Genomic DNA, 27,212 nt, shown 5'->3' with positions numbered 1-27,212 from the left:
TCAGGAAATCTCACAGTTTGGTTTTGTCTCTTTTCTGCCACAGACTCCTGGTGACAGTCCCTCTTGTTAGTCCCTCATGTGAAGAACATCATCCTCAAAATAATGATTTCATTTTCCTTTCTTCATTATAACTTTCTATTTGTGTTCACTGCCCATGTATTTAGTATCTACAGCGGTAACTTCTCCATTCATCCTTATTCTCTGTGTTGAAATCTTCCTGGTTTCCAAGGCGTTGAGAGGGACTGGCACATGAGCGTGTCCAAGGTACTGACCTCGCAGGTGTGTGTACAAGTACTGTTAAAAGCATACCTGGGAATGGTCTTTGAGGAGAACACCGTATCTCCTGATACACAGTGGACGTTTATGGCACTTATATCTAAGTTGGTAAACTGTAGTGTGTGGGAGAAACAGCAATCACAGTACTTTCTTACAGTGTGTACTTACGTTGGAGGAGAAAAGTAATAGCCGTGCATTTTCATCGTGATGTTGCTTGGGTTTTAATTAAGTTCACAGTTAAAATCTAAAAGCTTGGTGAGACCGTGGTACTGTAGCTGTCAGTCTCCACTTGCTTCTTCCAACTTCTGTGTCTTTCCTTCTGTTTCTGTATTGTTTGCGGAGTTTTGTGCTTTATCTGCTTGGTGGCTATTAGTATTTGAGAAGAATGTACTCACAGGGTGTTCAACCTAATTAATTACTGTTAATCCCCAAAACTGGCTGCCAGAAGTTTTGTTGTCCTTGAAGCACTCATACTGTGCGTGTTCCTGTAGGTTTAGCATGAGAGCCTGAGGAGAGGCTGGATGTTTCCTGGCAAGTTTCCATGGAGAATCCCCTGGGCAGGTCTGAGGTAAAGCGGAAGAGAGGGAGGACGAACACGAACTTAAAATAGCATTGTATTGAATTTTTAGCACTTTGCTTTTTAGCAGAAGTTGTGTTAGAGTGTTCTTCTGTAAACTCTGAAATTGTGCCAGTGGCCACACGCCCTGTGTAGGGCAGAAGACCTCTCAGGTAGGAGCTGCCTGTTTAACCTGAATATCCCAGCACAAAACCCAAAACATCTTAACACAAACTCTTCCTGAGAGTGGTCATACATCTTGGTTAACTTCATGCCGAGAACATCTTTGCTTTTGAAAATTTGGGATTGTTTTGCTGTGTTTTGTCAGGGTCTTCCCCTTGGGTTTCTCCTCTCCCCTTCCCCAAGAGCTGCTGGAGAAAGTGCAGGCCTGGCTTAGGAGTTCCTCCTCACAAGTCATAACAAGAGATAGGAACAGACTTAAAAACTAATTGCGGAGGGCGGCTGCCGCCTTTCCTCCTTGTAGCATTCTACTGGGAGTTGCTTGTGAATTCACAGGAGTATCAGGGTGGAATTGAAATAGGCTTTGCCTACTTCATTTAGTTTATCCTTCACCCAGGAAGATAGATACACACACGGCACATGTAAACGCCCTCTCCCCATTTTGAATAGGAGATGTCGGAGGGAGAGTAACAGAAAATAAATTAAAAAAAAAAAAAACAAAAAAAAATAATTTGTGAAGTATTTTGAAGTACATTATCTTAATCCCCTCTGCTCAAATAGAGACGGGTCTGGGAATTGAAGGGAGAAATTCCAGAAGCGTTGGAGGTGCACATATTCCTTCAGAGCAGGATGTCAGGGCTGCCAGTAACACAAGACATGTAGCCTCAGAGTCCCTTCTGGGTGAAGGAAGAAAGTCTAGAGGATTCGTTTCCCACTGGGAGTGTATGAGGTATTGTTTGGGCTTATCAGGGTGTTTGAAGTTACACTGACTGATTTTTAAGTTCATTTTAAACTATTAGTATAGTTTTGAAAAGGAGAAAATTGACACTTCTATGGCTAATGTTTAGGGAAGCATTTCTTCAAGACTGGGCAAGGTGGGCAGCAGCTTCTGTAATTTTATGTTCTGTTTTGTTCAGTTTTTCATGATGGTAAATTAAGTTTGCATATAAAAATTCTTTGGAAAATTACAAAAATTATACCCAACTGAAATTACGGGCAGTAAGGTAGGATTAGTTTATGCTTATTTTATGGCTTTGATTTCTTTTTCCTTTGATTTCTTTTTCCTTCTACGCTATTTAGCATATGCAGTTGAAAATGAATCTTAGATGTATTGGCTTACATGGAAAATAGGAAGTTAGCAAAATACTTTAATCTTAGCTCATTCTTCCCTCGTTTCATGCAGGTTCTTGTTTTCAGCTGAGTTAAGGCAGACTTATAATTCCTTGGTTTCTATTCCTTGTAACCACTACATTCACTCTTTGTTTTCTTGTCTTGCAGAACGAGCCTCTGACTTCAGGTTATCATGGATACCCAGCAAGAGACAATCAAGTAAGAGTCTGATTGCAGTAAATGTGTGCGTGTGTCTCTCTCTGTACACTTATGGATGTTTTGTCCGACAGTTTCCTGGCTGTCTTGTTATGGAGTGGAAATTGTTTTGTTCTGTTGTGGAATGCTTGTGGAGATATATGTGGTAAATTGAATGTTTTTTATGGCCTCTAACGCTATGTGGCAAATTGCCTGGTAAGGGGTTAAACATGATCCACATTACCAACAGCTCAGGAAATTCTTTATTCTTAAAAACGTCGTAACTTAAAATCCCTGTCCTAAGCTCCCTCTGTATCTCCTCAGCGTTAATGAATGTAGATGTTCAGTGCCAGTGCATGCTTGGCCCTGTTTTATACTTATTGCTGTAATTCTAGCATCTGGGGAGCAAAACAACACTGAGTTTTTGTGAGAGTCTGCTTTTCTGGTACAGTAGGGAATGACACATCCCGTTGGGTTGTTTCTAGTGTCTGTGAACTTGTCTTGCCTTCCTTTCAAGTCCTGCAGGGCCCCTGCCCCTTGCTCTTATTCAGGATGTTCTCCTTTTACAGCAGTAAAAATTATACTGTTCAGTGCATTGTAGCTGTAAGCATTCTCTTGCCTCCTAGCAGAAGACAGAGAAATCCCAGTTGATGAATTTGCGCGACGGGAGGAGGAGATGCTTTGGAACAAATGAAATTTAATGGGTTGTAAGATACAACCGTCACACATTAAATCTCCATTCTTAGAATGAAGTTTTTTTTTTTTTCCAGTGTTTTGCAGTGCTACTGCAAAACAGAGTATGAACCAGTGTAACAGGAAATTAATATGCACGGAAAAGCAATAATGCAGCACACTTCAGTAATGAGCAAATAACAAAACCAGAATCAAATTCTTTAATACTCTCAGGTACTGCTATATAAAGAAAGTGATTTTCATCATATCTTGATGAGGCTTGGGTATATGCAATAACAGCTTAACGGGAGATGTTTTTATGAAGGAAGTGCAGCATAGTGCAGGCTCAGCAATTGAAGAGCTCGAATCTTTGGTGCTTGTAATGTGTGTGTGAATTTCCATATAGGAGGAAATTATTTGGAATGTCCACTGGGATATATTAAACTGTTACAAATAAATATTGCGTGCTGGGATGCTGTGGGAATTGTGTTCCTGCTCTATCTAGGCAAAGTGAGGTATGCTAGGTTGAGAGGCAGAGCCAGTCCTAGATCCTTAAAGTGGTTCTTGTCTGCCTTTGGCTTTTCCATTCCGGTGGTGCCCTCTGCACCCTATTTTGCGCTTCACTGTACCTCCAACCATTTAGGGGTGTTTTTGTATGTCTTGAGGTGTTTCATTTTGGTGACTACCAGTATGTCCCGCTTCACAGGTTTTGTCTTTCTCATCCCTTAATAATTCCTCTGATTTGGAAGTCCAGAACTGCTGTTTGCTGGCAGGTCACCAGATCAGTGGAGATGGGGATGGAAGCCGTATGGCAGCCAGGGTGTGAAATGAGAATTACATCCTGGGCAGCCCTGAGGCCTCTGTATGGGTGAGCACAAGAAGTAAAGTGTGTTAGCCAGGGTGCGTATGTGTTTCAGATGGCAAATAGATTTATGGAAATCTTTTAGTGGACAAACAACTTCAGTTTAACTCAGGTGTTTTAATTTTAGCAAATACTTGTAAAAATCTTTTTTGGCTGTGGGGTTTTTTTTTCTGCTCTCAGTAACATCTTGATCTGTGGTAAGAGTTTGTCTTTCTGTCTTGCATTTGGCCCAGCTTAAATTCAGGTCTGGTTTTCACTAATGAGGTTTCAAGGCTTTTAGCTAATCTGATTGGGAGCCTCTAACATGATAGCAGAGAAAGAAGTCTTCTGTTGCTACAGACTGGGGCTGGTCTGGGAGAAACAGCAGTGGCTGATCCATCACCTGCCTTTCTGCTCTGGGGAAGGGGGAAAGAAGCAGTGTGGGAATACGTGTAGCTATCCTGACCTAGTAATAAAGCAATTCTGAGATGCAGGAGCAATTGTGTTGGATGTCCTCAGATTAGGAGCTGGATTTGAGCTGGTGAGTGTAAGTCTCTCTATCTTGCACTTTCTCATTGCAGTTCTTTATCGTAAATACTTGTACTGTGCTTTTTCACTCAATGTTTTCCTTAGCAGAAGTAGCAAAGCAGAACTTTATTTTCAGGGTGTCTTGTTGTGTGGCCACAGTAGTCCTGCTAGAAATTCTGTGGATGTAACTTGCCCTTTCTTTCACCTTACATAGCATCCTACTCCTTCACTTGTTTGTATGTCCTTTTTGCTCCTTAGAGCTCTAAATGTCATTAATTGCTGGCTGCAGACCTTTCACTATGCTGTTTTTACACCCTCTAGTGGTTAAATCATACCCAGATGTTCCAGATTATTGGAGTTTTCTTTCTGCCAGTCGAAATATGTGATTGGTTTGAGTCCTTGCTTTGGCCATTTGGGAATGCTTAGCTCTACAGTATGAACTTTATTTTGTATCCCTTCCCAAATGTTTAAGCATTCTGTCATCATCACGCACGGGCAGCAGCACTGAGGCGAATGAGGTGGGTTCACATCAAGGCTGTGTTCCTCTTAATTCTGGTGCTGTGTGGTGGCTTTATGGTAGCCCAGAGCTTTGGGTTGTTGTACAGCCCCCCCTGTTCCTCACCTGCTCTGCCAGAGTGCTGTCTTGCTGGACTTCTTGTGGTGGTGGGGCCTGGGGAACATGTGTGCTAAATCATTTACAGTGTAAGTTTGCCTGAAAAGAGAAGGCTTTCTGTTGATGAAGCGTTGTGCTGCTGGGGCTACGTTACTGCTGTGTGAGGAGCTGGAGAGCTCTCTGGGACTGTTCTCAGGAATTCAAGGTTTGCTCTGTGGGTGTCTAATGCACATAGAGGAATGGCAGGATGCCCCTTCTTTTCCCCAGAGCTATGCTGATGGCAGGAACAAAGCCCTTGCTAAAGGGAAAAATACGGGAAGTGTTAGTGTAACATTGTTAACCGAGATGAGAACCAAGTCTTTTGGTGAGGAGAGCTTATTCTCTGGGGACTATTCAGTTCTTTATGCCTCTGTTGGGCCTGCCAAGAAAATGGTGTTTCTTGTTTTGTAACATGAGCGCCTGCCTGAAATGCAGTGAACCAAGACTTCCTTGCTTCATTTCCCAAGCTGTGACAAACAGCTCTGAGGTACTATGAGTTGGTCTCAACATGGAAAATGACTGGTACAGCTATACTGATATAATTTTTACATATAGACAAACTCATCAAGAATAAATACTCTGCTTCCAGAAAGCTAACCCATGCTAACTGTGCCAGCTTGTTTTATATATAGCCAAGGCCAATGTCATACTGCTCTAGTGCTTTTCATGTCAAAATCTATTAGATGTGATATCTGAAATTTGTTTGAGTGCTGAATACTGGCACTTCTGTGGCAGAATTTGGCAGCTGCACAGAATAATTTTGTTCCCCACCAGGAAGCAAAATGAGCAAGAACACCTTGTTTAACTGCCACTGAAGGCAAGAGAGGAGGATAGAGGGTTTATGGAAGCAGGAGGTAATTGCACACACCAGAACTGGGTCAGGATGTTAGAGCTATTACACCTCTTCTGTTACGGAAAGTGATCCTCACCTATCACAACGGGTTAGAATGTTGGTTTGAAGCCTCTTTTAAAAGCTTGTACTTCCATGAGTACAATTCTTAAATCAAACTGGGCCATTGGCTTGGTACTAATGTGGTGGAAACATCGTTACCTATCACAAGTGACAATTCCTTCAACAGCTTAATTTCGGTGGCTGGTTTTCCATCTGAGCGCTCACCAGGCGTGACCTGTTGTTCTCGTGTATGTAGATGAGACTGCAGCCCAAGGTAGCGCGGGTGCCCATGGCAACTGCTAGGAACAGCTTTATCACTATCCCCTCGGTTTGAGTTCAAGCTTAAGGTGAAATGCTGTTAAATCCTCTCCAGTTGTCAGCCTGCTCCTGTGGGTCTTCACTGACTTGTTGCTTCGGAGTATCTGTTGGGGCATTGTAGGCAGCAGGCAGCTGTGTGCAGTCTCCTCCCTGGAGCTGCTAGCTGGTCTGGGTGAAGGGTGGCAGTGGCAGACTGTGAGAACAGGAAGCCTCGCCTGTTGTTTTTTCCCCCCTGTTTGTTTTCTTTGCCCAGTCCCCCCTGATGTGGAGAGTTCAGCAAGGAAGCCCTTCATCCTGAGATGTGAAGGCTGTGCGTGAGGTCCCATGGGGAGGCAGGACAGCAGGTCGTGGGCTTCCTGTTGGAGCTGGCTGCACAGAGGCACCGCTGCTCCTGTTGGTGGCTGTTCCTGTTGGTGGTCTCTCTGCAGTGAGCAGCGGGGATCTCGGCAGAGATTTCAGAGGCAGAAACCTCTGTCGTCTTGTCTGTGTGGTCTGAGGCTTCTTCACCTATCTTCTCTGTCACGTGGATGAAGCGTGAATTTGGGGATATTGGCACAACTTCATTAGCAGTGGAGTGGCTCAGTATGGATTAGGATTTCCACAGAAAAAACCTCTTGGTTTAGTATTAACAGACTGAGATGCTCTTGTCGTAACACAAATAAAACGTGACCTTCTGGAGGAAAATGGTTTGACCATTTTTATTTGTACCATGATAGCACCAGCCACAGTCTCTCCAGTGCCCTACTTTGTCGGTGTTGGAACAAAGGCTCCCTGTCTCAAGAGTTTAAATCTGTAAGTAGTGCTCCTGAAAAGCATTTTGGCTTTTAATTTGTGTTCCTGCTTGTAACTGACCATGAAAATAAACCCTAGAGGGTTATATGCTAGCTGGCTTGGTAAACAGTGAGATTGTGGAAGTGTTAAGTTATTCAGGAGCTAGAAAGGAGGGTTGTTCGTGGGTTTTTGGTTTGTTTGGTGCTTACACTTCTGGTTTGAATAGAGTGTATTTAATACAAATGCTTAAACTGAGAGACAGAGGGAGGGAGAAAGGCCTTAAATAAAGTTTTAACACCTTACTCCTTGAGTTGAATAGCCAGGGCAAAGATCAGGAAGTGTCTGAGGTCCTCTGTATAAAATGGAGAAGACCAGTCTTGGTATTCCTGGTGCTTCTGAGGAATGCGTCTTTGCTTGAAAGCAAACAACCCAAAATTTGAGATGGGACCAAGCTAATGAGGGGAAACTGTTCTGAACATCTTCCTTATGTTTAAAATGTGGTGAATTAGGGTTAAGACTGCCAAATCTACTGCTTCCTGACTTCCACAGCGTCTCTTCAAGCAAGTAGTGAAATATTTTTACTCTGTGCTTGAGAGGGCCAAAGGGATGTTCTGTTACTGACCTAACTGCAATATCCCATAGAAAATAACAAGCTTCGCTTCAGAGAGTGAACTCTGGGCAAAAATGTCCAACATATTCAGGAGATGGGAAGCATCTGTGAGGCAGTTGCTTGCAGAGGGGTTCAAGGGTGTGTAGTGGCATAACTGCTGGGGGGGGTTATCATTTAGCACCTAAGCTGTGATGGATGTGGGACAGTTAAGATGTGTTACAGAAAGGTGTTTAACACTACAGAAGCGTGAGAAATCCTTTACCGGATTGCATCCAATGCTGTTTATAAGTCTCAGCACGTTCAGAAGGTAAAAAAGTGTTGATAGAGTGGAGAGAGTTAAATTAAAAAGCAAAGGAAATCGTGATACCTGACAAGGAAAATGAAGAGCAGAGTGTTTAGCTAAAAATTGAAGGAGGAGTGGTTACAGACTGAAGTTGAAACAATTATCGTTGAGTTGGAAGAGGAAAGATATGATCCACTGAGACTAATCTAGTAATACTTCTCCCCTGAATCCAGCATTGTCTTGGTAACGCACTTGGTCGATCACTTGAAGCGCAAAGAAGTTGTTCCTAGTTTTCTCAAGCCCAAACTACATCCCTAAGAAACAGCAGGGAAGATTCAGGAATTGGAATTAGAAAAAATTGTAACTCATCCACCACTAAATACTGAGCCTGTTGTAAACCTGGTTTCTGAAATTTCAGTCTGAACCAAGTCGCTGTGCTTACATTTGCCACCTTCCCCCAAATCTCTCCTTTCCTTTCTGTTTAGCTAATTGCCTACCATCGAACCCCTTAAACAATACAGGAAGCATGGTGTCTTGCAGTTGACACAAGTCTTGCAAACAGGTCACTCTGTCTGCGTATTTATTTCCCTTTTCCCTCACGTCTGCTGCCTCTCCAGCCTCTCCAAATACAAGGCAGGGAATCCTTTCCTTACAGAACCTTGAATACCTTTCACAAACACCTTTGGCGAGCTCCACACCAGCGTGTGCCTTGCTGTCACTCAGTAACAAGAAAGAAAAAATAACCAAGTGGCGCAAAGTTGTATGAGAAGAAGTTGTTAAGGAGTGCACCTAATTGAGATACGTAGGAAGACTTCCTGACAATAAGCTCCTTCAGTCCTTTAAAGAGCTTCTCAAGGGAAGTAACGATTACCTTGCTGATGAATAGTTGGGTCAAAGCTCTGGGTCTGTAAGGCGTTGGCAGGAAATGGGCTGGATGATGTAATACAAATTCCTTTCATGTTTGAGTCCTCTGCTTCGAGCAATTTCTCATCTCTGCTTGGGGTTAAAGAGAGGAGATGTGAGTCATCCTTCTTGGGAGAGGACCAGGAGACCACTTTTTCTTTTGCGACGTACTTTTTGGCTGTTGAAGTGTTACCCGATGTCCGCAAGAGTCTTGGAGACTCCCAAGCCCAAGTTATTTTGGCAAGAGGGACAGCTGCTTGTTTAGATTTCCCCTCCTGAAATTGTAGGAGTGCTAGGGAGTCTGGCACGTGTGTTTTAGAACTAGGCTGTAAAATGATCAGTTGGAGGACCAAAACCAAACGATGTAGAGAGAACAGCCCGCTGATGGATATTATATCCTATTGAGGACGTGAAAGCGGCTATTCTGGGTCAGACAGAAGGTCTCTGCCTTCCAGTGTTCTGGCTCTGACAGTGTCTAATAGCAAGTACTTAAAGGAGAGGGAGCAGCGCCAAGATTTGGTGATACTTCCCTTCCTCCGTACTCTTGAAGCAATCCTGTGGCTTTGGGATTTCCTGGCCATAGATTATTTATTTTATTTTAAGTCACCTGTGATAGATTTCTCTTTATTGAATTTGTCCAAATGGCTTTTGAGCCCGTCTAAATCTTTGGCATCCGCAACATCCTGTGGCAACGGGCCCCCCCACTTTAGGTATCTTTTATGGGGGAAAAGTTCTTCTGTGCACAGCTAACTTGATACCGAAGTGGTTTTAAAGCTCTCAGGTGAGGGGGGCTTGGGGTCCTCAGCTCGCACTGAGTGAGGATTTTTATCTTAACTCGGGGAAAAAACCCAACAAAACCAAATCAAAAGAAAATTTAAATAGTTTGTGTGCCTTTAGTATATTTTTCTGTTTCTGGAGGATGATAATAACTTTGCGAAAGTTATTGCTCGGTACCTGCAAATGTTGCTGACGGGCACGGAGGGCTTTTGAAGGGCGCTGCTGCAGCGTGGTCGGGAGCTCAGCCCCACGGCCCTGGCCTCCATGTCCAGCCCCGCTGCGTAACCGGGAGAGCTCGGGGAGGAGGAGGAGGAGGGTGCCCGGGGGGCAGCGTGGCTGCGTGGGGAGCGGGTCCGGGCCGGCTCTGGCGGCGGGCTGCCAGGAGAGGGCAGCCGGCGCACGGCCAGCGCTCGCCGCCCCGCCCCGCCCCGCCGGCGCGGGGGACCGGCACGGAGGGCGGTGCGGGGCGGCCGCTTCTCCTCCCTCCCCGCAGGCTGCCTCTTGGGGTGTCCCCTGGAATAAGCCCCTGCCGTGGCTCTAGGGCTGAAGGCCTTGGGAGAGCGGGGGAAGTGGGTTCGGCCTCTTGTGCCCCGCAAGACTTCTCTACAGTTCTGGGACAGCCATCTTCGACGGGGACAAAAATTCTTGTTTGGAGGGCTGGGGAGAGGATGTGTCGCTGCCCGAGCCCAGCATGGGGAGCATCCAGGGAGGGCTGAGACAGGCCCTGCCACCCCTCCACAGGGCCTGCTTAGGGATTTGATTCTTCAAAGAGAGATTGAGGAAGAGGTTTTTGTAATGCACGTCTTTGCTCTGTTCCAAAATGTCTCGGGGGTGAGCAGAGGGGGAGATGCGGGAGGGATGTTTGAGGAGTGCTGGTAATAGAGACCTGCTTTTAGAGGGGATTCTGAGCAGGCAGACTCTAGCGCTTCCACAGCTTGAGCAAGCTTCTGGCCCGAGCTTGTTTTATCAAAAGGCACATGTGCTGCAGAGTGCTGCTGCTGCTTAGAGGGCAGTGCAAGATGGATGCACGCTTATGGTGAGGGTTATGGTGAGCCTTCAGGCCCATAGAGGCTGTTCTTGTGTGATCAGTTGTCTCCAGTGTCTATTCTGCGTGTCAGGAAATCTCACAGCTTTCAAGTGAATGAAGGGAGTGTGTGTCTTCGAATAAATATTATTCTCCCAGCCTATTTTTTTTTTAAAGGAGGCTACAGATCCCAAGAAATACAGCTGGTTAGTGTAGTTACCAAACCTGGAAAGAAGCTGAAAAAGGTCAGATGCTTATGGTCAAATCCTTTACTAAAGGAAATTAAGGCAACAACAGACATACATTGCTAATTTTTAAGGACCGATCATGTCAGATCAATTTAATTTTCTTTTTTGACGCAGCAGCAGGCCTGGCAGATGGAGAAAGTTAACTGGCTTTGGACCTAGTCCCGCATGACCTTTACATAAACTAGGCAAATGAAAGGTGAAATTAAGAAGGGGCTGAGCACCTCATTGGAAAACTGCATTTGGAGTAATTATGTCATGCGTTTCTCTGTGTGTGTGATCTGGAGTCTTAATGTGGTCTGCCCTGTCTGCTCTGCTCTTCTGTACTGTTGATCAAACATCAAGGTTATGAAAGTGACTGAACATATGTATGTGGAGGGGCTGGCAGCTTTTGGAAGGTAGGATTAGGTGTCAGAAGGATAACGGTAAATGGCAGAAATTGCCTGAAATCCAACAATGTGAAATTAAACAAAACGAAAATGTGTTAACACAAGGAACTGTATACGCAATATAAAATGGAGAATAGCTGGCTAAGCAGTAATATCGAAGGAAAGATCTGGGGTAGTAAGAGATAACAAACTGAGTACATGGTGCTGGTTTTTGTGATCTTCAAAACCTGGAATGTATTTCCAAGAGGGTCGAGTAGTTGCAGAAGGTAGTTAATTCTTCAGAGCTGAGCACAGTGATTGGGGCACTGTACCTACTTTTAGGCACTTCAGGAAAGATACACACAGAATTTGGAAAAAGACTAGGGAAGAATGTGAAAAGGAGGCTCAGAAAGTGTGATTTAGGAAAAAAATATTGAGCTTGTTCCTTCTTAAAAAAAAAAAAAATAAAGAGTAGAGAAGTATGGAGGATGGGGATTGGTTATTTACTATGTCCATTGAATGCATCTTAATTTGCATCAAGGAAGGCTTAAATTGGATATTATGGGGTAAACCAACATTTCTGAGTCGATGCAGTGAAGCACTGGAATGATAATTTAGGGGACAGAGTTCCTGTTTCTGAGAGTCTGTAATAACAAGTCAGGCAATTCCTGATGGATGTTTGTCTAAACATGCTCTGTGCTGCCTCTGAGCACGGAGGACCTCATCTCCCCTGCCCTGTACTTGCGTTATTCTGTGGCAGTCAGAAGCCAGTTGTTGCCACCTACATAGTTCCACAGCCGTGTGACTGCTGTTGTCTTGGGCCTTTCTGGGTTTTTTTGTGTGTCTAAACATAAGATAGGAAGCTCCTCTGCTCCTGTGTGATCTTAAAAGTGCCAGAGATCCTTTCTTTGTGATGGTGGCCTCGCAGCTCTGTTTCTTCCTGAGTTCGCTTATTACTCAAAGGGTGCGGGGTGTTCAGCATCTCTGAGTCAGTCCTTCCCTTTGTCTCACAGTGATAACATGTATCATGTATGAACCTTGGAGTGTTTGATATCCTGATTTCCCTTTAAGCTCTCTGGCCAGATCTCCATTTCAAGTGTGCTTAGAGGACAGATGGTCTTTTTTTTTTTTTTTTTTTAAAGTAACATAAACAAACATCTCCTTCCTACTCTACCTGCAACTCCCCTTGCACGAAGAAAGGACTGAGAGAATTCAGCAGGAGCATTTCCTCAGCCTGAGCGTGCTTCTGCCTGCTTGCTGCTGGGATCTGCTGTGGGAGGGCAGCCTGTGTGCGTGACGCCGAGTACGGTCACTGCTTCACCGCCCTGCTCGTGCCGGCTGCTTCAGCAGGACCCCGAGTAAATGAATGGGATCGCTTTCTGTTCTGCTGACTTCTCCTGCATGGTGAGTGAGCAGCTGTGCATTGGCTGGGGAAGGATGCTGCGTTGCAAGCAGACTATCTCAGCAAGCTATGCAGATGCTCCCGAGAATAGCTGGTGGATAGAAAGATGGTTTCATTCTTCTCAATATTAAGGGAGAGGTATTTCCAGCAGTAGCATAATGTTGCTCGGAGCAGGCATTTGCCAGATGGTTTCAGCTCCCCCGAGGCTTTGGGATGTGAAAGGGAAAGGGCCAGGAACACACTTTTGATTCATTCCATTAGTAGATTAATCGGCACTGTCCTGGCTTAATAAGTCTCTTAGATTTCCCAGTGGAAACGGCACATGTAATTCTGCCCAGGTCACGCTCTGCACACCTGTGTTGAAGCTTTCACAGTAAGAAGCTATGCTGCTGCAGGCAACATCTGCAAAACTAGACTTGGGGGGGGACACAACAGGTTTTTTTTGGTGGGGGGAGAGGTGAGAGAAAATCTTTTTAATAAGTACTCTTAAATAACGCTAGTGGGAGTGAGATGGCTTGTGAGAACATGCTTGAATTTTTCTGTCGTTTCACTGGGGGATGTATTTAAAAATCTTGCAGTGGTAATTTGATGTTATGAAGCTTTTGGTTTTTTCCTCCATTCTGTATTAATTGTCGGCTAGATTGCGTTTTCCAGGAAGTCTGTGATTAGAGGACAAGGGTGCTTTTCCTGATAGGGGTCAGAGGCTGCTGTTTCAAGAGGATGGTGATAAAATGAAGAGAACTGTCTCACCGATTTCAGCTGAAAACCTGAGCAGATGCTGTGCTGCTATTTATTTGGGGCGGGGGGGAGGGGGAAGAGGGTCCCCCATCACCTGTCTCTTCCCGCCTCTCTTTCAGCTGGGCCAGCCAATTGTTGGGGAGTGGATTTAGTTGCTGCTGCCGCCCACACAGGAGAAGGTTTGTAGCTCTTGGCAGTTTTAGCAGGAATCTGCGTTTTTAACTCTCTTGGTGCCTGAGGATTGCAATGAGCTGCGTTCTGATGTCACAGCAGCGCTGAGCTGTGGTTGCTGCTGGGCCTAATAGAGGTTTACTGGTAGGATTGTATCTGATGAGATATGCTGAAATTCCTTCACAGTTGGATTTTAATGAGGAGAGACTTCAGGTACTGCCAGCAAACACATTTTCCTTGCCTTTTCTGCTCCATTGTTCCTCTAATACAGCTGGAGAGTATGGGCTACCCTTTCTTTACAAGTCAAGAGGACGGCAGTGGCTAACGTTGGCAACAGTTTGCTCGTCATCTCTATTTCTGGGACACCTGTCACCCTGGCTCCCTGCCATGGTCTCCCTAAGCTAAAACAGCACTCCTCAATTCCAAGTGCTTGGAGAACAACTTGTTTTCCAACCATCTATGGCAGTCAGCTCCAATCCTTTGCAGGGTCTGGAGAAAGACTGACAGGGGCAAAGGAGTAAATGTCATGAGACTCCGGACTTTGTGTTGAAAGCTGAGATAGAGATATTTTACGTCCCACAGTATATGTTGCTGGATTTAGGCTCTCTGGTATTTCCAGTGGAGTGGCATTTCAGAACTGGGAGCTGAACTCTGACAGTAGCGTTGTCCCCAGTTGCTGCCAACTTCACCCCAGACAGAGAACTGATGTATTTTTTGAGCAGCTGCTGCTCTGGAGCAGAGCACGGGAAGAGTGCTAGTCTCTGAAATAATTTGAAATATACTGGCACAATAGACAGATAGAGCCAGCCCTCTAAATTTCACTCAAGAATTAATCTAATCACTGTGTAATATGTTCTTACTGGTCTATCCTACCTAAAGGGCAAACTTAACTACATTAGGCACAATTTGGAGCATTTGATTTCCTTCAGACTTAGAATTAGGATACAGCTGACTATCCATGTACATATTTCGAGGTTTCTGGGCATCTCTAATCCAGTTTGTAGTGACATTAGCATTAGATAACCATAGCAAGGCCTTTATCTAAAAGGAAACATGCATTCTTCAGGTCACACAAGGGTGGAAAAAGATTGCTCTGGTCACTGTTGCTTTCTGGGAATTTGGGAATGGGTTGGAATCATCTCATATATTGTTGTTGCTGGTTGCTTTGTTATCAAAGTGAGTAGCTTCTCTAGTGGGTACAGTAGTTGTCAGACAGTACAGCTACACTTCAAAGCTTAAATTCAGATTAAGATAAGATGAGAATGTATTGCATAGGACCTAGGGCACAATAACTGCACGTGTTGACTGGCCATAGTTACTTCATACCATTCATCTCATCTAAACCGAATGTGAGGGAAGTGCTACTCACTTGTCTGTCTTAAAAAAGGATTGCAAGAGTAAGGAAGTTGAAATCAGTTTCTAATGGAAGAGTTTAATTTTGCCAGGATTTGACCAGAAGAGGTATCAGAATGTAATTTAGTACTGTAACTTTTCTTTTTTTTTGGTCATGGCAGGGTGTGGGGGAACGAAAGGACGGGGAACAGCCTTAATACGAGCTCAGCTGAAGGTGGAAGGTGTTTGAGGTTCAGAGTATGTTTGAACCCCACAGACTGCAGTGATGCAGAATACCAGATCTGTAGCTGATCTGCTCCTATGAGAGCTAAAATTCTTCCTATTCAAGTACCTCAGTTGACACAAGTGCCAAGAAATACATCTGAATTTGTTGGAACATCACATGTTGCAAACTCTGGGTGTTTCCAGTACTCACTGCATGCGAGATATGCAGAATGGCAAAATGCCCTATTAAAAGATGTAGGTAGGTATCTATCTGCATGCCTTCTTGGAAGTCCCATATTAAATACATACACTAAAAAGACTTTAAAGAATCTTTTGCTTAAAAAGTAGGAAACAAGTAGCACAGTTAGTCTTTACATACACACACTTTTCTAAATTGTCTTATGCTCATAATTCCCTGAGGAACCAGTCAGATGGAGGGAGCTGTTTGCTGCAGCCGTGAGAATAATCCAACTAGATGGTGGTGGCGCGGATATGGTTAAGGACCTCTTTGCTCAGAATGAGATCAGAAGCAGAATTGCTTTTCTGACAACTGACCTTTGCTGATCATTGTGAATTGAAGTTGGGGATATTGTATTTTATAACTAAATTTTTCCAGTAGCATTTCTATACTCTAGAAATTTTCCTCTTATATTTTATATCTATTTATGCCTTTTGTCTTATGCTTTATTAATGCCTTTTACATTTGAACAGTCTGCTGTTCCTTTATGTGGTTTGACAACTGCCAATACCCCTGTTGAAATATTTTGCTTTTAGTTCTGTTAATGGCGATTTCGCCTGGATTTTCTTACTACCGTTACGTAATGGAAGCATCTGCAGTCCCCTGACACGTGTGTTTGGTCTCTTTCCACCCACCCTTACTTATCACTGGTTGATGCTGTGCTCCACCAAAGTCTTTTAGCAATTTAGTTTCATTGTTTCTTGGGAGATGTTGTTTAGTGTTTATCGGTGTTACCTCTTCATTAGCTGGAGCCATTCCTTTCTTCTTTGCTGATTATATACTTGTGCCATTTCTCATACTGAAGCTGTGTTTCAGGCATTCAGCTAACAAAAACATTACAGATTTAAGATATGTTGTCTTCATTAGGTATGTAAGGCTTCTAGGTAATGTCACGGATTATTTTGTTTTTCTTCTCAGAGGGTCAAATGAAAGAACGTTATTTGAATATAAAAAGAAATAAAGCAGCTGTGACAGTAAGGATAAAAAAAATGTGCACAATGTAGTATTTGTTAAGCTGATTTCTTCCCTCTTGTAGGTGTATTTGCAGTCTACTTCTGGGGTTTATTAGTCTTTGAATCTTTCTAAGTTGGAGAGAATGCATTTTATACTCTTAAATAGGGATGCTAAAACCCAGTCTTCAAATGAAGCGTTACAGGATAGCATTTTATTCCTGTCTCTAGCAACTTTACTATCTCAGGATTTGTAAACTGATTTCTATGGTGTAGTAAATTAGATCCCAGCAGTACAGGGCCTATGTAGATAAATATAGTAGCCATTATACCTTGATACAGTTGTATTGCCTAGGAAATTACTACTGTTATTGAAAAGGAATTTGCTCAGGGCAAGAGGGTATCCATTACTTCCTGAATAACTCGCTAACATTGTTAACCTTCCTTTGTACAAACAAGCCAGGAGTCCCTTTCTACAGGATGGTATTGTTCTCAGCCTGTATTCCCCTTTATCAGCAGCAGGCCTAAGCCAAAGTTTCAGAATGTTAATAAACCCCTGTGTGGTCCAGGGAAGAGAACTACACCCTGTCTTCTCCTCTCCCCACTGTTGCAATAATCTCATCTTCATATCCTTTCTTAATTTGCTGGGTTATTGCTGTGCAGATGAATTGCTGATGCTGTAAAGCTACTCGACATGATAAGCATGGAGACGAAAAATGGTGTAATGATGCTGTAGCTCTGTTGATGAGGTATTTGAAGCAGTTTCTCTTGCCAGCTGAAGTCCACCACCTTGAATAGGATAACACGTGGACGCCATCAGTTCATCCTTTGGTATAGCTTCCCTTGTGGACTATGAAGAGATGATTGTTGAGGTAGGGGCTGAGTTGCATTTTTTTATTTATGGCTTCCTCTTCAAAATCCACAACCAAATAAATAAATATCCTCTGTAGCACTGACAAGTAAGGCTAGGGCATAGAGAATCTTTTTGCCCTTTATCCATTCAATCAGATATTGTACTCCTGATTCAACACTAAAAATAGGCTTTTGTTAGAGTTTGATGCTGTGTAATGCTTTCTGCTACTTCATGGAAAACTTGAAGGGAAATCGAACTTTGTTCTGTGGATGTTACTAGTGAAGATATAAGGCAGCTGTTAGTTAACTAAACCTTAAAAAAATAAGGACTTAAATACCAGTGTTAGAGCTTATTCTGATCCCCTCTTGCAAGTATCTAAATAAATTTGCTATATGCCAATTCAGTATGGACTTCAGACTAGGTACAGGTGTGACAGAATGGAGAAGATACAGCTTGAAAATCAAGCCTGGGGTGGTAACACCGCTGCAGAGATGCCTTTCCTTCTGCAGACCTTAACCTTGTTAGCTGCTTCTCAGAAGGTGTTGGAGGACTGCAGATTTCACTCCTGTTCTGCCATAGTAAGGCTGGCAGGTGTAATTGATGGAAATTCCTACTTGTTTGCCCAAACTCATGTTTGCTATATCCTGGGAGCCATTTGCATCACCATTTGGTTTCTGCAGATGATTGCCCAAACCAGTATACCCTAGCTGTAAGAATTCCTTACATCTAAATGTTTGCATGCTCTTGAATGTTTAACTTTGAATTCTCGTGTTTCAGAATTTAGTTTTGTTGATGTGGGTGTTCTTGGTTTTAATTTAAAAGTGTATTTTTGTCTGGGAACACATTTTCAGCAATGTACCTTTTCTAGTTACCGAGCTTATTGCAGTTCTCTTGAAGGATTGACAGTGCCATCCAACATAGTGCTCTTGAGCATACTTGTGAGGAGAGGAAAATCCCAAACAAAGTCTAAAGAGCTTTTCTTGGTACCCGTTTCCTTTTCTTTTTTTCCTTTTTTTTTTTTTTCTCTCTCCTACATACTTGAATGATAAGCCTGTGAACTGAGATCTTCTGAGGTTTATTTAAAGATTTAATTACTGTGTGAAGTCAGTAGCAGGACAGTCCCTGAAAACTGTTGGTTTTGCTTGCATGTCAAGGTGTTTTATTGTTTCAGGCTTTCTGTTTTTTGTGGAAGATAAAGTAGCCCTTGATAGTTTGCTTTTAAATAAGTAATCTCTTTTCAGAAGCCTCTTGCTGTGTAGCTGAACCATACCTGCAGGAGAGAGAAGAGAGAATCCAGTTTTCCAGTAATGAAATGGGTTGCTCTATAACAAAATGCCTTTTTTTTTTTTTTCTTGTAATATGCCAATGTTTGGCTTATTTGCTTGGCAAAACATCTGAAAGGGATTGTGGTATTTTTCTGGGCCATTTATTGTATGCACTTTGTATTCTTCTTGCTTCCTTTCACAAACAGGATAATGCAGAAAGAGGCTTCCTGGAGTCATTTTGGATGTTGAGAGGAAATCTGCCTTGTGGTTCAGAAATTCTGATAATCAGAGATAATGCCAGGATCCTGAGTGGAGGGAGTCTTCGCAAATGAGCAGTACTCTGCCACCAGAGTAGTCTCCAGCAGCACCCAAAGGAGTAAACCAACCTCAAAGAAGATCCTCTTATCTCCATAGGAACTGCATGTGTGCCCAGGGCTGCCTTCTGTGCCTCTCCCCAGATAGCTCCCAGCCCCATCTCTAATCTTCTTTAAAAAAACAAGAACAACAAAACAACCAACAAAACAAAACAACCAACCAAACCAAATAAAAAACCAAGACACAAGGCATACCCAAACCCCACAACTAGCGGGAGTCTGATTCCCCTGTTCTCTGGCTGGGACGTTCTGCTGGAGTCAGATAAGCCATGGAAAGCAGCCACTGAGTCAGAGAAATTTCCCTCTGAGCACCACAGAGCATGTCTCCCTTCCCATCTCCAGTCAGACCTTTTGTCGATGGTCCTTGAAGTGTTTATCATGGTGGGACAATGATCGAGTTCATCTTCAGTCAGAATCCAGCTTCTGTGTAAAACGTGAAAGCTCGGTCTGGCCCTGGCTGTGAGAGCAACTGTCCTTTGGTTTGAAATGAAATTTCCCTCCTCAACCTGCCCCAACCTCAGAGTACCTCCCCTCCCACTTTTCAGCTAAGGAAAACTGCACAGTTAAGAGGAACAAGTAGATTCAAGAGCAGTTATTAACTGTGAAAGAATTTAATCTTATTTTAGAGTTCAGTCTGTTTTCAAAAAAACTTATTTTATGGTTTTGTTTTACAGGAGAAGTTGCCAGGAAGCCATATTAAACATCAGTAGTGGATATTTTTGAGGTGTATTTTTCATTCGTGTATCTGAACGCTCTCCCAGACGCGTTTGGGTGCACAATTTAATTTGCGCTCCCCTACCTGAGGCCTTCCCCCTGCATCATTGTTCTGCAAACCTCCCGTTATCAGACCCCACTTCACTTTTCTCTTTGCTCAGCATTGAAATATTATTTTAGCTCTCATTCGTGGAAGAGTTCCAACCTGGATACTTCTAGGAAAATTCAGATGCTGTGAAAATTGTGTATTGGTGGCTTCACTGGTAGCACTGCTTTCCTGATGTAGTCTTCTGATGTTGACAGAGGTATAATCTTTTGACCGAGCTTAGCTAACAGCAGAGGGCTTTAATAACATGGGCTACAACAACACCTGCATTTGGAGATGTCATTGCATCACAGTTGTACTTTTGACGTTATATCAGGTTTAATGTTAGTACTGTAGTTAGGGCTTATTAGAGCTGCAAATGCAGGTTATGCAGTTCGATGCAGGCTGCAGGCCTTTCTGAGTGTCCACACCTGAGTATGTTCACAGCTGTAGTTTGGTTTAAAAACCCGCTTGTTATCTCGTTACATCCCTTCTGTTTGTAAGCGCGAGCTAGATATGAAGATGACAGTGTTCTGTTTGTTGAGTAGCTGTTGGAACATCTTCCTTAGTTACTGCTGGAATGGGAAGCATTTCGTTATCACAGACTGTAACAGCTGACTTTTCTCCAAATATAGAACAGAAATACGTATTGAATGCTTTGGCTCTTTCTTCAGTATTGGGGATGTTTCTGCCTTTTCCCCCATAGTAGCAGGTCAACATGATTGCTGGGGTTGCTATTCTTCAGAAGCTTTGAAGAACTCATTATTGTCTTCCAGCTGTGGCTGTGGATTTCACCTCCTGTTCTTAGGGCTCCCTTGTAATTTCTCCCTCGTCCCCCTTTCTAATTTCCTTTCTATTTCCTTCTCTCAGCTTTTATTTTTTTCACTTGCTAGAATATATACAAGTGTTCAGATGTGGGGATGTTACAGGGAAGCCCAATTAGTAATCTGTCTGTCCAGGAAAAACATGCCAATGTACCCGTGGTCCCACTCAAGTGCTGGGTATGTACGTAGATACACTGGCTTGGTCTCTCTTTTCCTTCCATATATCCAATGTGATTGTCACAACCATTTTTACCTAAGCTACTACTAATTTCTATTTTTACAATTGATTGCTCTTTTCTGTCAAGATGGAATCTAATATGGAATTGCTCGTTTTCAATGTAACACTTCTTGAACTAAGAAATTGTTTTCTGTAATTTAGAAATTTTGAGGGTGTTCTTTGGCATTAGCCCCTCAACGCCTCCTGCAAGTGTTGCTCCGTTTGAAATTCCTGGTGATCAGATGCGTTTTTTCCTCCGTTGTGAAGAGGTGCTTAGCTAGCTACTCATCCTGTGTGCTATCTAATGTAATTTCAGTAGTGTGTAGCAGACACACCAGCTCATACCCTGTCTTGAGCTTTATCTGCTAGAATGTTAATCCGTGAGCATTTGAAATCATATGCCTCTGAGACACAATCAGCTAGAAACAGATAATGTCAGTTTGAAACCGTGCCATACCTACTCCCCGTTTGCCCATTCAGATCTTTCCTAAATAGGTTAGAACTTTTTCTAAATTATTTTTTAGCATTTGGCTTATTTGAAACTTATATACCCAGCAGTGTTTTTGAGTTGAATTTATGCACATAACTGAGCAGCCACAATTCTTCTAATATGTAATTAAGGTTTTTGATACTGGTACAGAAGCAGGTAGATTTTTTTTTTTTCTGTTTAACCAGTGCCTCTTATTTTGCCAAATACCTTGATTATTAAATAGGTGGTTACATGCTCCCTTTTTTCTCTTTCTCCTTTTGTTGCTTGCTAACACCTTCCTTACCTCTCTAACAAGCATTAATATCTTTGTAGACTGCTTTCTTCCCCTTTCTCTTTGATTTACACAACAGCCTAGCATCAGAGAAGAGGCACCAATATTTCAGTAGGCTATAGCTCTCTGAACGTTTTTCTCTTAGCCTGGTATATATTAATTTTAAAATCTTTCCCTTTCTGCTTTTAATCCTTTTTGAGACAGGAAAGATCCCTCAGAGATTGTGTGTATTTCCACACACAGCAGCCTTCCAAGTTCCCTGACACATATCCTGTAAAGCACTGTTGTTAGGATTAAGACAAAGCATTTGCAGGTGATTCTAGCTACCTGTTTCAGAAGCCTGTCTTAGTCATGTCTGCCTTTGTTTTTCTGGAATTAGACTCATTAACATACTGTTTTCCTCTTGCTACTTACAGAATATTTTGTGTTTTCTTAGGCTAAATTTTCCAGAAAAAAATAACATCTTCTATTGATATCTTCTACATACCAGCTAATGTAGTTGAAAATCTATATAATCTGAATAAAAGCTTAAAGAAGGCCTAATAGCTCATCTGGTTCTTTTTCTTCCAACATAATTTTTCTTGCTTGTGATCTGAGGCTAACATGGTTGCCCCACTGCCACCAGTACTGTCTGCAACTGTGGGTAGTTTTGGGCGCGCACTTCATATTCTTGGTGTTGGTTTGAACCTCTGGGCAGCAGCAGCTCTGTTGAATCAGAGCAGCAGTGCCTCCAGAGGCATCCCGCAGCATCACTTCCTCACTGGTCGGGTGCTCCTCTCGCTGCTTGAGAATATGGAGCATTGAGAAACCTGCTCTTGTGGTTCATTAAAAAGAGCTCCAGGACGAGGGTATTTCATCACCAGAAGTCCTCTGCTCTCAGTAGTCTTCCTGTGTACTTTCCTTGGAGAGGCAGTGGCTTAGTAGCAACTGTGGCAGATGAATTTCAAGGAGGGTTCATGGGTCTTGTTTCTCTTTGGAGGTTGAATGTGACCTGTCCAGCTGTGGAGTTGCTGGGATGATCTGTAACGACTCCCAGTTGTTGAAATTAAAGAACAGCCTTATTCTGAAAGTTTTTCTTTTCTCTCCCTCAGCAGAGTGGTCTAAAGGATGAGAGAGCCTGGGGAGGAAGGGGGAGAATCTTTTTCCTTTTTTTTTTTTTTTTTTTTTAATTTATTAGGGAGCTTGTTGGTCACTCTTCAGCTTAGTTTTAACACTCATAGTTTTCAAGTCTTTTATGGAAATACGTACGGAATAGGATTTATTTGATTTTGCTCACCTGGCCCCCATGTCTTCTCACTTTCTCCTCAGTGCGCAAGGAATCTCAGCTTTCAGTAAAATGTTCTTACTATCATTTTTGGATTGGGATTCTGGGTCAAAAGAAAACCTTAAAAATGCCATCAAGGTTACTTGGTGCAGAAGCATCTGCCTGAGTCTACAGGCTGGCTGAACTAGTAGTTACTGCTGGCATGACCCTGCTGCTGAAACGTTAGCTGAAGTGTCTAACTGTGATGCAAATGTCAGCATTGCCACCTTTTTGCTCGTCGCGGAGCATTTGAGAACAGTTTATGGATCATATGCTTCGCTCTTTGGAGACTGTGGTACATAGGCTTTGGTACAGTAAGTGATTTTTAGGAACATTACTTTCCACTCTCTCGACCTGACCCGTTGTGCCAAAAGGTGAGAGCAGATGGGAGGCCTGAGAGATGCTGAAGTTGAACAACCCTGTGATATCTGAGTGTCCTGAAATGGAGCTCCTGTTCCTTCCCCTGAGCAGCAGGGCTTGGGTTTTCCTGGCTGGAAAGCCAAACGGCATCCTTCCTGTCTCTAACGAGCACATCCCCGTGGCTGCTGTATCCTGGTCATGATGATAAAGCCATTTCTCCAGGTTTTTGTGTGAGGTGCAATGACAGTCGTGCATTTCCTTAGAGCCCATCAGCATCCTGTGTGTTTGCATCTGTAACTGGGAAAAGCCTGCCCCGGGTGTATTTGCACCTTGCTGAAGGCGAGGGGAGCCTGGGGAGCATGGAGTACGCCTGGGATCTCTGCGCTGGCTGCAAGGGGAGGCACATCAGTTGGTTGCCCCACGTAGACAGGGCTTGACTTGTGGGTGGAGCGCGGCAGGCCACATGGCTGCTTGCTTTGCTCCGAGCCTGCTGGATTGCGTTTAAGTAATCTATAAGTAAAGGGAGTAGAGGTGATACGTGAAAGAGCACCATTTCTATGTCTTTGGCTGAGATAAAAATATTTCTTCAAAACTCATTTCCAAGGAGACCACTGCCTCGATGAAAATACGATTTTTTTATTATTTTTATTTTTTTCTTTTTTTTCCCCCGTTTGGGAAGAGGCCAATTTTAACTTAGCATTTGGAGCCCAGCGAGGGAAGTCGATTCTTCATTTTGAGGTGGGAAGGGGGCGAGAAACCCGTTTTCCTAGTTTGGAAGAGCGGTTTAACTGATTAATGAGATGAGAGGTGACACTTGTCCTGTAGCATCGGGCATGGGGGATGGGACGAGGATTCGCTGGTGCTGGGAAGGGCTTGCTGGAGCTTGTCGAGGTAGCTGGGGCGAGAGTGTCTTCTGCTCACTGCGCCTTTGCTGGGGCTGTCGTCCCACCGGCAGAGCTTTGCAGACCTGAAATCGGAGAGCGGGGTGGGAGCACAAGGCTGCGATAGGGCGCTTGCCCCAGCCAGACTTGGGGGGAAGCTGCCTCTGGGCAAGTGGGAACCCGATACGCTCGAAGGAACTGGAGCCAGCTGCTGCTTTCCCTTTAGCAATATGCGAGTCTGTAAAATACTCTTGCAGAGCCACCTGTGAAAACAGATTAACCCTTTTGTCTGTGAGTCGCTTCTTTTCCCCAGCTCACACCAGTGGTGGTTGTTTCTCCTGCAGGAGCTCCAGCGTGGCTGGCACACCACAGATTTTCTCCTTAGCTTCAGGATCCCTGTAGTTGTGCTCCTCCGTGCCTGTCAATGGTTAATGATTAAGTACAGCTACGGAATTGTGACTGAATTTTGGGTGTTGACTAATGGGGTAGATGAAGACGTGCAGAACCTGCCCATAGCACTGTGCATGGCTCCTGAATCTGCAGATGATTCTTGGAGAAGCAATTAGTGGGATGGGGGGGAATGGGTCCTCACCCCCAGTGACCTTGGAGGACAACGCTCTGCCTCATTCATGTCTAAAGATCCCTCTTCTGAAGTAAGCATGCTCCGGCACTGGGAGCCGGGCTGCATTTATTACTAACCCCACCCATCCCTGCCTCTTGCAAGAATCTTGTGAGGCCGAGATTGTGTTTTTAGAAGCAGAATGACAGAGAGAAATTCCCTGGAGGCGAATGCAGAGTGTGTGCTGTGCACGCCAGTACAGACACACGGGGCTGGGAACTCCCAGGGAGAGATTAAGTGCGAGAGAAGAGCGCAGAGCAGCCAGAGCTGGAGGAGGGGGGTGGAGGAGGCGAGACGCTTTCTAAGCCTCAAACTGAGCCGTTCGGATTTTTTTTTTTCTCTTTAAAAAAAAAACAAAAACCAAACCCTCAACCAACCTCGGTCTCGACAATCTTACTGAAGTGCCTCTTGCGTTGCCGGATCATCTCACTGCTGGGTTTGAAGGACCCAGGCTAACATGATGTACCTCTGGGTGAGTAGAGAAGCGTGTGTGAGGGCTTGCACACTTTGCACATATAAGGAATGGAAAGCTGAAGGACTCTGCACTAACGTGAGCGGCCTTCGCCGTTGGGCTTAGCTCTCTGCAGCCTCCACACACAGTGGGCTGTAGTTTTCCCTTGTAAAAAGTAATATTTAGAGCGAGTACTGTTAACTGGGTATCAAGCAGGCTTTTCCTGCGGTTGGAAGTTCCTCAGGAGAGAACAGTTTTGGGCAGGTGCCTTGGAGACAAAATTTTTGGTATAATGCTGCTCACTGTCTGCCATCTGAGAGACCTGTATGTATATATAGATGAAATAAATATATATATATTTATTTATTTCATGCATAATAGGACTGCTCCCATGTCCCTCTGCTTTATAGGATTTTGGTGTTACTGAGAGACATCCCAGGTAGTGAAGGAGTGCTGCTGAAAGGGATCTGCAGTCACTGAAGGAGCAGGGAGAGAATAGATAGTTTTGGAATGTGGGGCTTGGGGACGGGGGGGTGGGTAGAGGGAGAAGCTGTTTCAACAAAAGTTGGATGCAAGGTTGTTTTTCCAGAAGTGGCACTGTTACTTGAGTTTCTGGCGGAGTATGGAAAATAATGTCAGGAAAAACATGTAAAGTGTTATATAGATCCAGGAAGCAAAGTAAAGCAAAGTAAAAGCACATATAAAAGCATATATATTTTCAGCCTTTGAGCAAAGACTGGAATTTCCTCTGGAGCAGTCAGCTGTTAGGCTGCTCATTTAGTCATCTATGTGTAGTTTTGTCTTCTCCTGGGCACCCTTGAGATCAGCAGTTTGCCCTTGGGTTCCTTACCTAGATACACGAGATGAAAAGTAATCAGTTCCCAAGTTTTTGTTTGTTTGTTTGTTTTTTGTGGCTTTTTGTTTTTTATTTTTTTTTTTTTTAAATCTGTTCATAACTCTGAAGGTGGGGGCTCTCACTGCTGCTGCTTTTAGAGTCCGGCTCCCCATCAGTCCCAGGAACAAACACTGGTTTATTTTAGCAACAAAGCGAGCCTTGGAACCCGGGCTGAAGGATTTGACTTCCCTCCTTTGCACATACACATTACTATCTTTGTTGCAGGGTAACTTGACTCTGCGCTGGGGTATGCACACTTGCCTGGTTTCATCCAGCAGGCCCTGCTGGCAGGCACGTCCACCTTCTCCGCTCTTCCCCCTCTGCCGCAGCCTGGCATGCGGGACCCCAAGTTGGGGTTGCCGGTTTTTAGCGAAGAAAGGCTGGGGCAGGCCTCGTGGCTCAGCTGAGATTTGTGCTTCGTTTATGGGTGGGGTGAGAGGAGAAGTAATTCAGCCATGCTGCTGCTGATTTTAGATAAGCAGTAAACAATGGAGATGTTCCTTATCCAGCTGAAGTGCGGAGGATGCCGGAGAGTGTGGGAGCTGAGGAGAGTTGCCCGGCTGTCTCCCTTCCTCCAGCTGGCGAGGGGCGGGCGAGCACTGTAGTATAAAGCGGAGGTGTCAGCCTGCGTGGAGACCGGCTTCGGCCCAAAAGGTGAAGCACTGTCCCAGATTCTTAAGAGAGGTTGAGTTTTGGGATGCTTTCCAATGGATGAAGACCAGTACCCTTCTGTGAGCTGCTCCTTCTGCCTGCACCCTAAACTTTGGGCAGCACTGGTGCTGCACTTGCGTTGCAGTTAAACTTCAGAGGAGTGGGGAAAATAAGTGTTAAACGCTTGAATAGCTGAAGGGGTTTTAAGGGCATCATTCAGGCATCGTGCCACGATAATTAAAAATAAATAGTGAATTTGTGCTATCTGGATATGATCTTTCCCTTCTCAGTACAGGTTACCCTATTACTTTCGGGGAATCTTCCCCTCTTTGGTCCTTTCAGGAACCTTTTCCTCTGTGCCTGTTTGTGTTTCTGCTTTAAACTCTTTTTATCCCGATGGGCTACATAACCTTTAGCAGTGAGAACAAGGAGCACCGACTAACAGATCTGGTTTGGTGGGGGGTTTCCTGTGCCTCAGCCGTACCGGTTTCTTGCTTCCCTGCTTATGGGTTCCCCCCTGTTCCCTCCTTGTTCCCCGTGTTTTTTCTGTTCTGTGCGTCTTGTCCTTGGAACGTCAGGACTTCAGTAGATGCATGGAGATTTGTACTGAGTCATTCCTTAATTCAATGCATGAAGCTACATTAATGCAATGTTAAATTTGAGGTTTAAAATATGCAAGTTCTGAAATCCAGAATTAAGGTT

The 27,212-nt window shown here is 44.0% G+C and overlaps 1 protein-coding gene across 19 annotated transcripts in view; it reads left to right on the top strand.

Moving 5' to 3' along the window:
* The window catches only part of RBFOX2 (RNA binding fox-1 homolog 2), a 175,623-nt gene that overhangs the window by 34,610 nt on the left and 113,801 nt on the right, over positions 1 to 27,212 (top strand). For 18 of the 19 annotated variants that reach the window (XR_008463403.1, XR_008463431.1, XR_008463413.1 and 15 more), the window contains exon 2: positions 2,291 to 2,341. Coding sequence is in view for 8 of the 19 variants with exons in the window: in XM_054182526.1 (XP_054038501.1) it covers positions 2,291 to 2,341 (51 nt within the window). In the remaining 11 variants the exon portion in view is untranslated. Of the gene's footprint in view, positions 1 to 2,290; positions 2,342 to 22,565; positions 24,986 to 27,212 lie in introns of those variants that run through there. The other variant, XM_054183424.1, reaches the window with a different exon arrangement.

Source organism: Rissa tridactyla, chromosome 1 (assembly GCF_028500815.1).
Source record: "Rissa tridactyla isolate bRisTri1 chromosome 1, bRisTri1.patW.cur.20221130, whole genome shotgun sequence".
Taxonomy (NCBI): Eukaryota; Metazoa; Chordata; class Aves; order Charadriiformes; family Laridae; genus Rissa; species Rissa tridactyla.
This window is presented reverse-complemented; position numbering and strand designations above follow the sequence as displayed.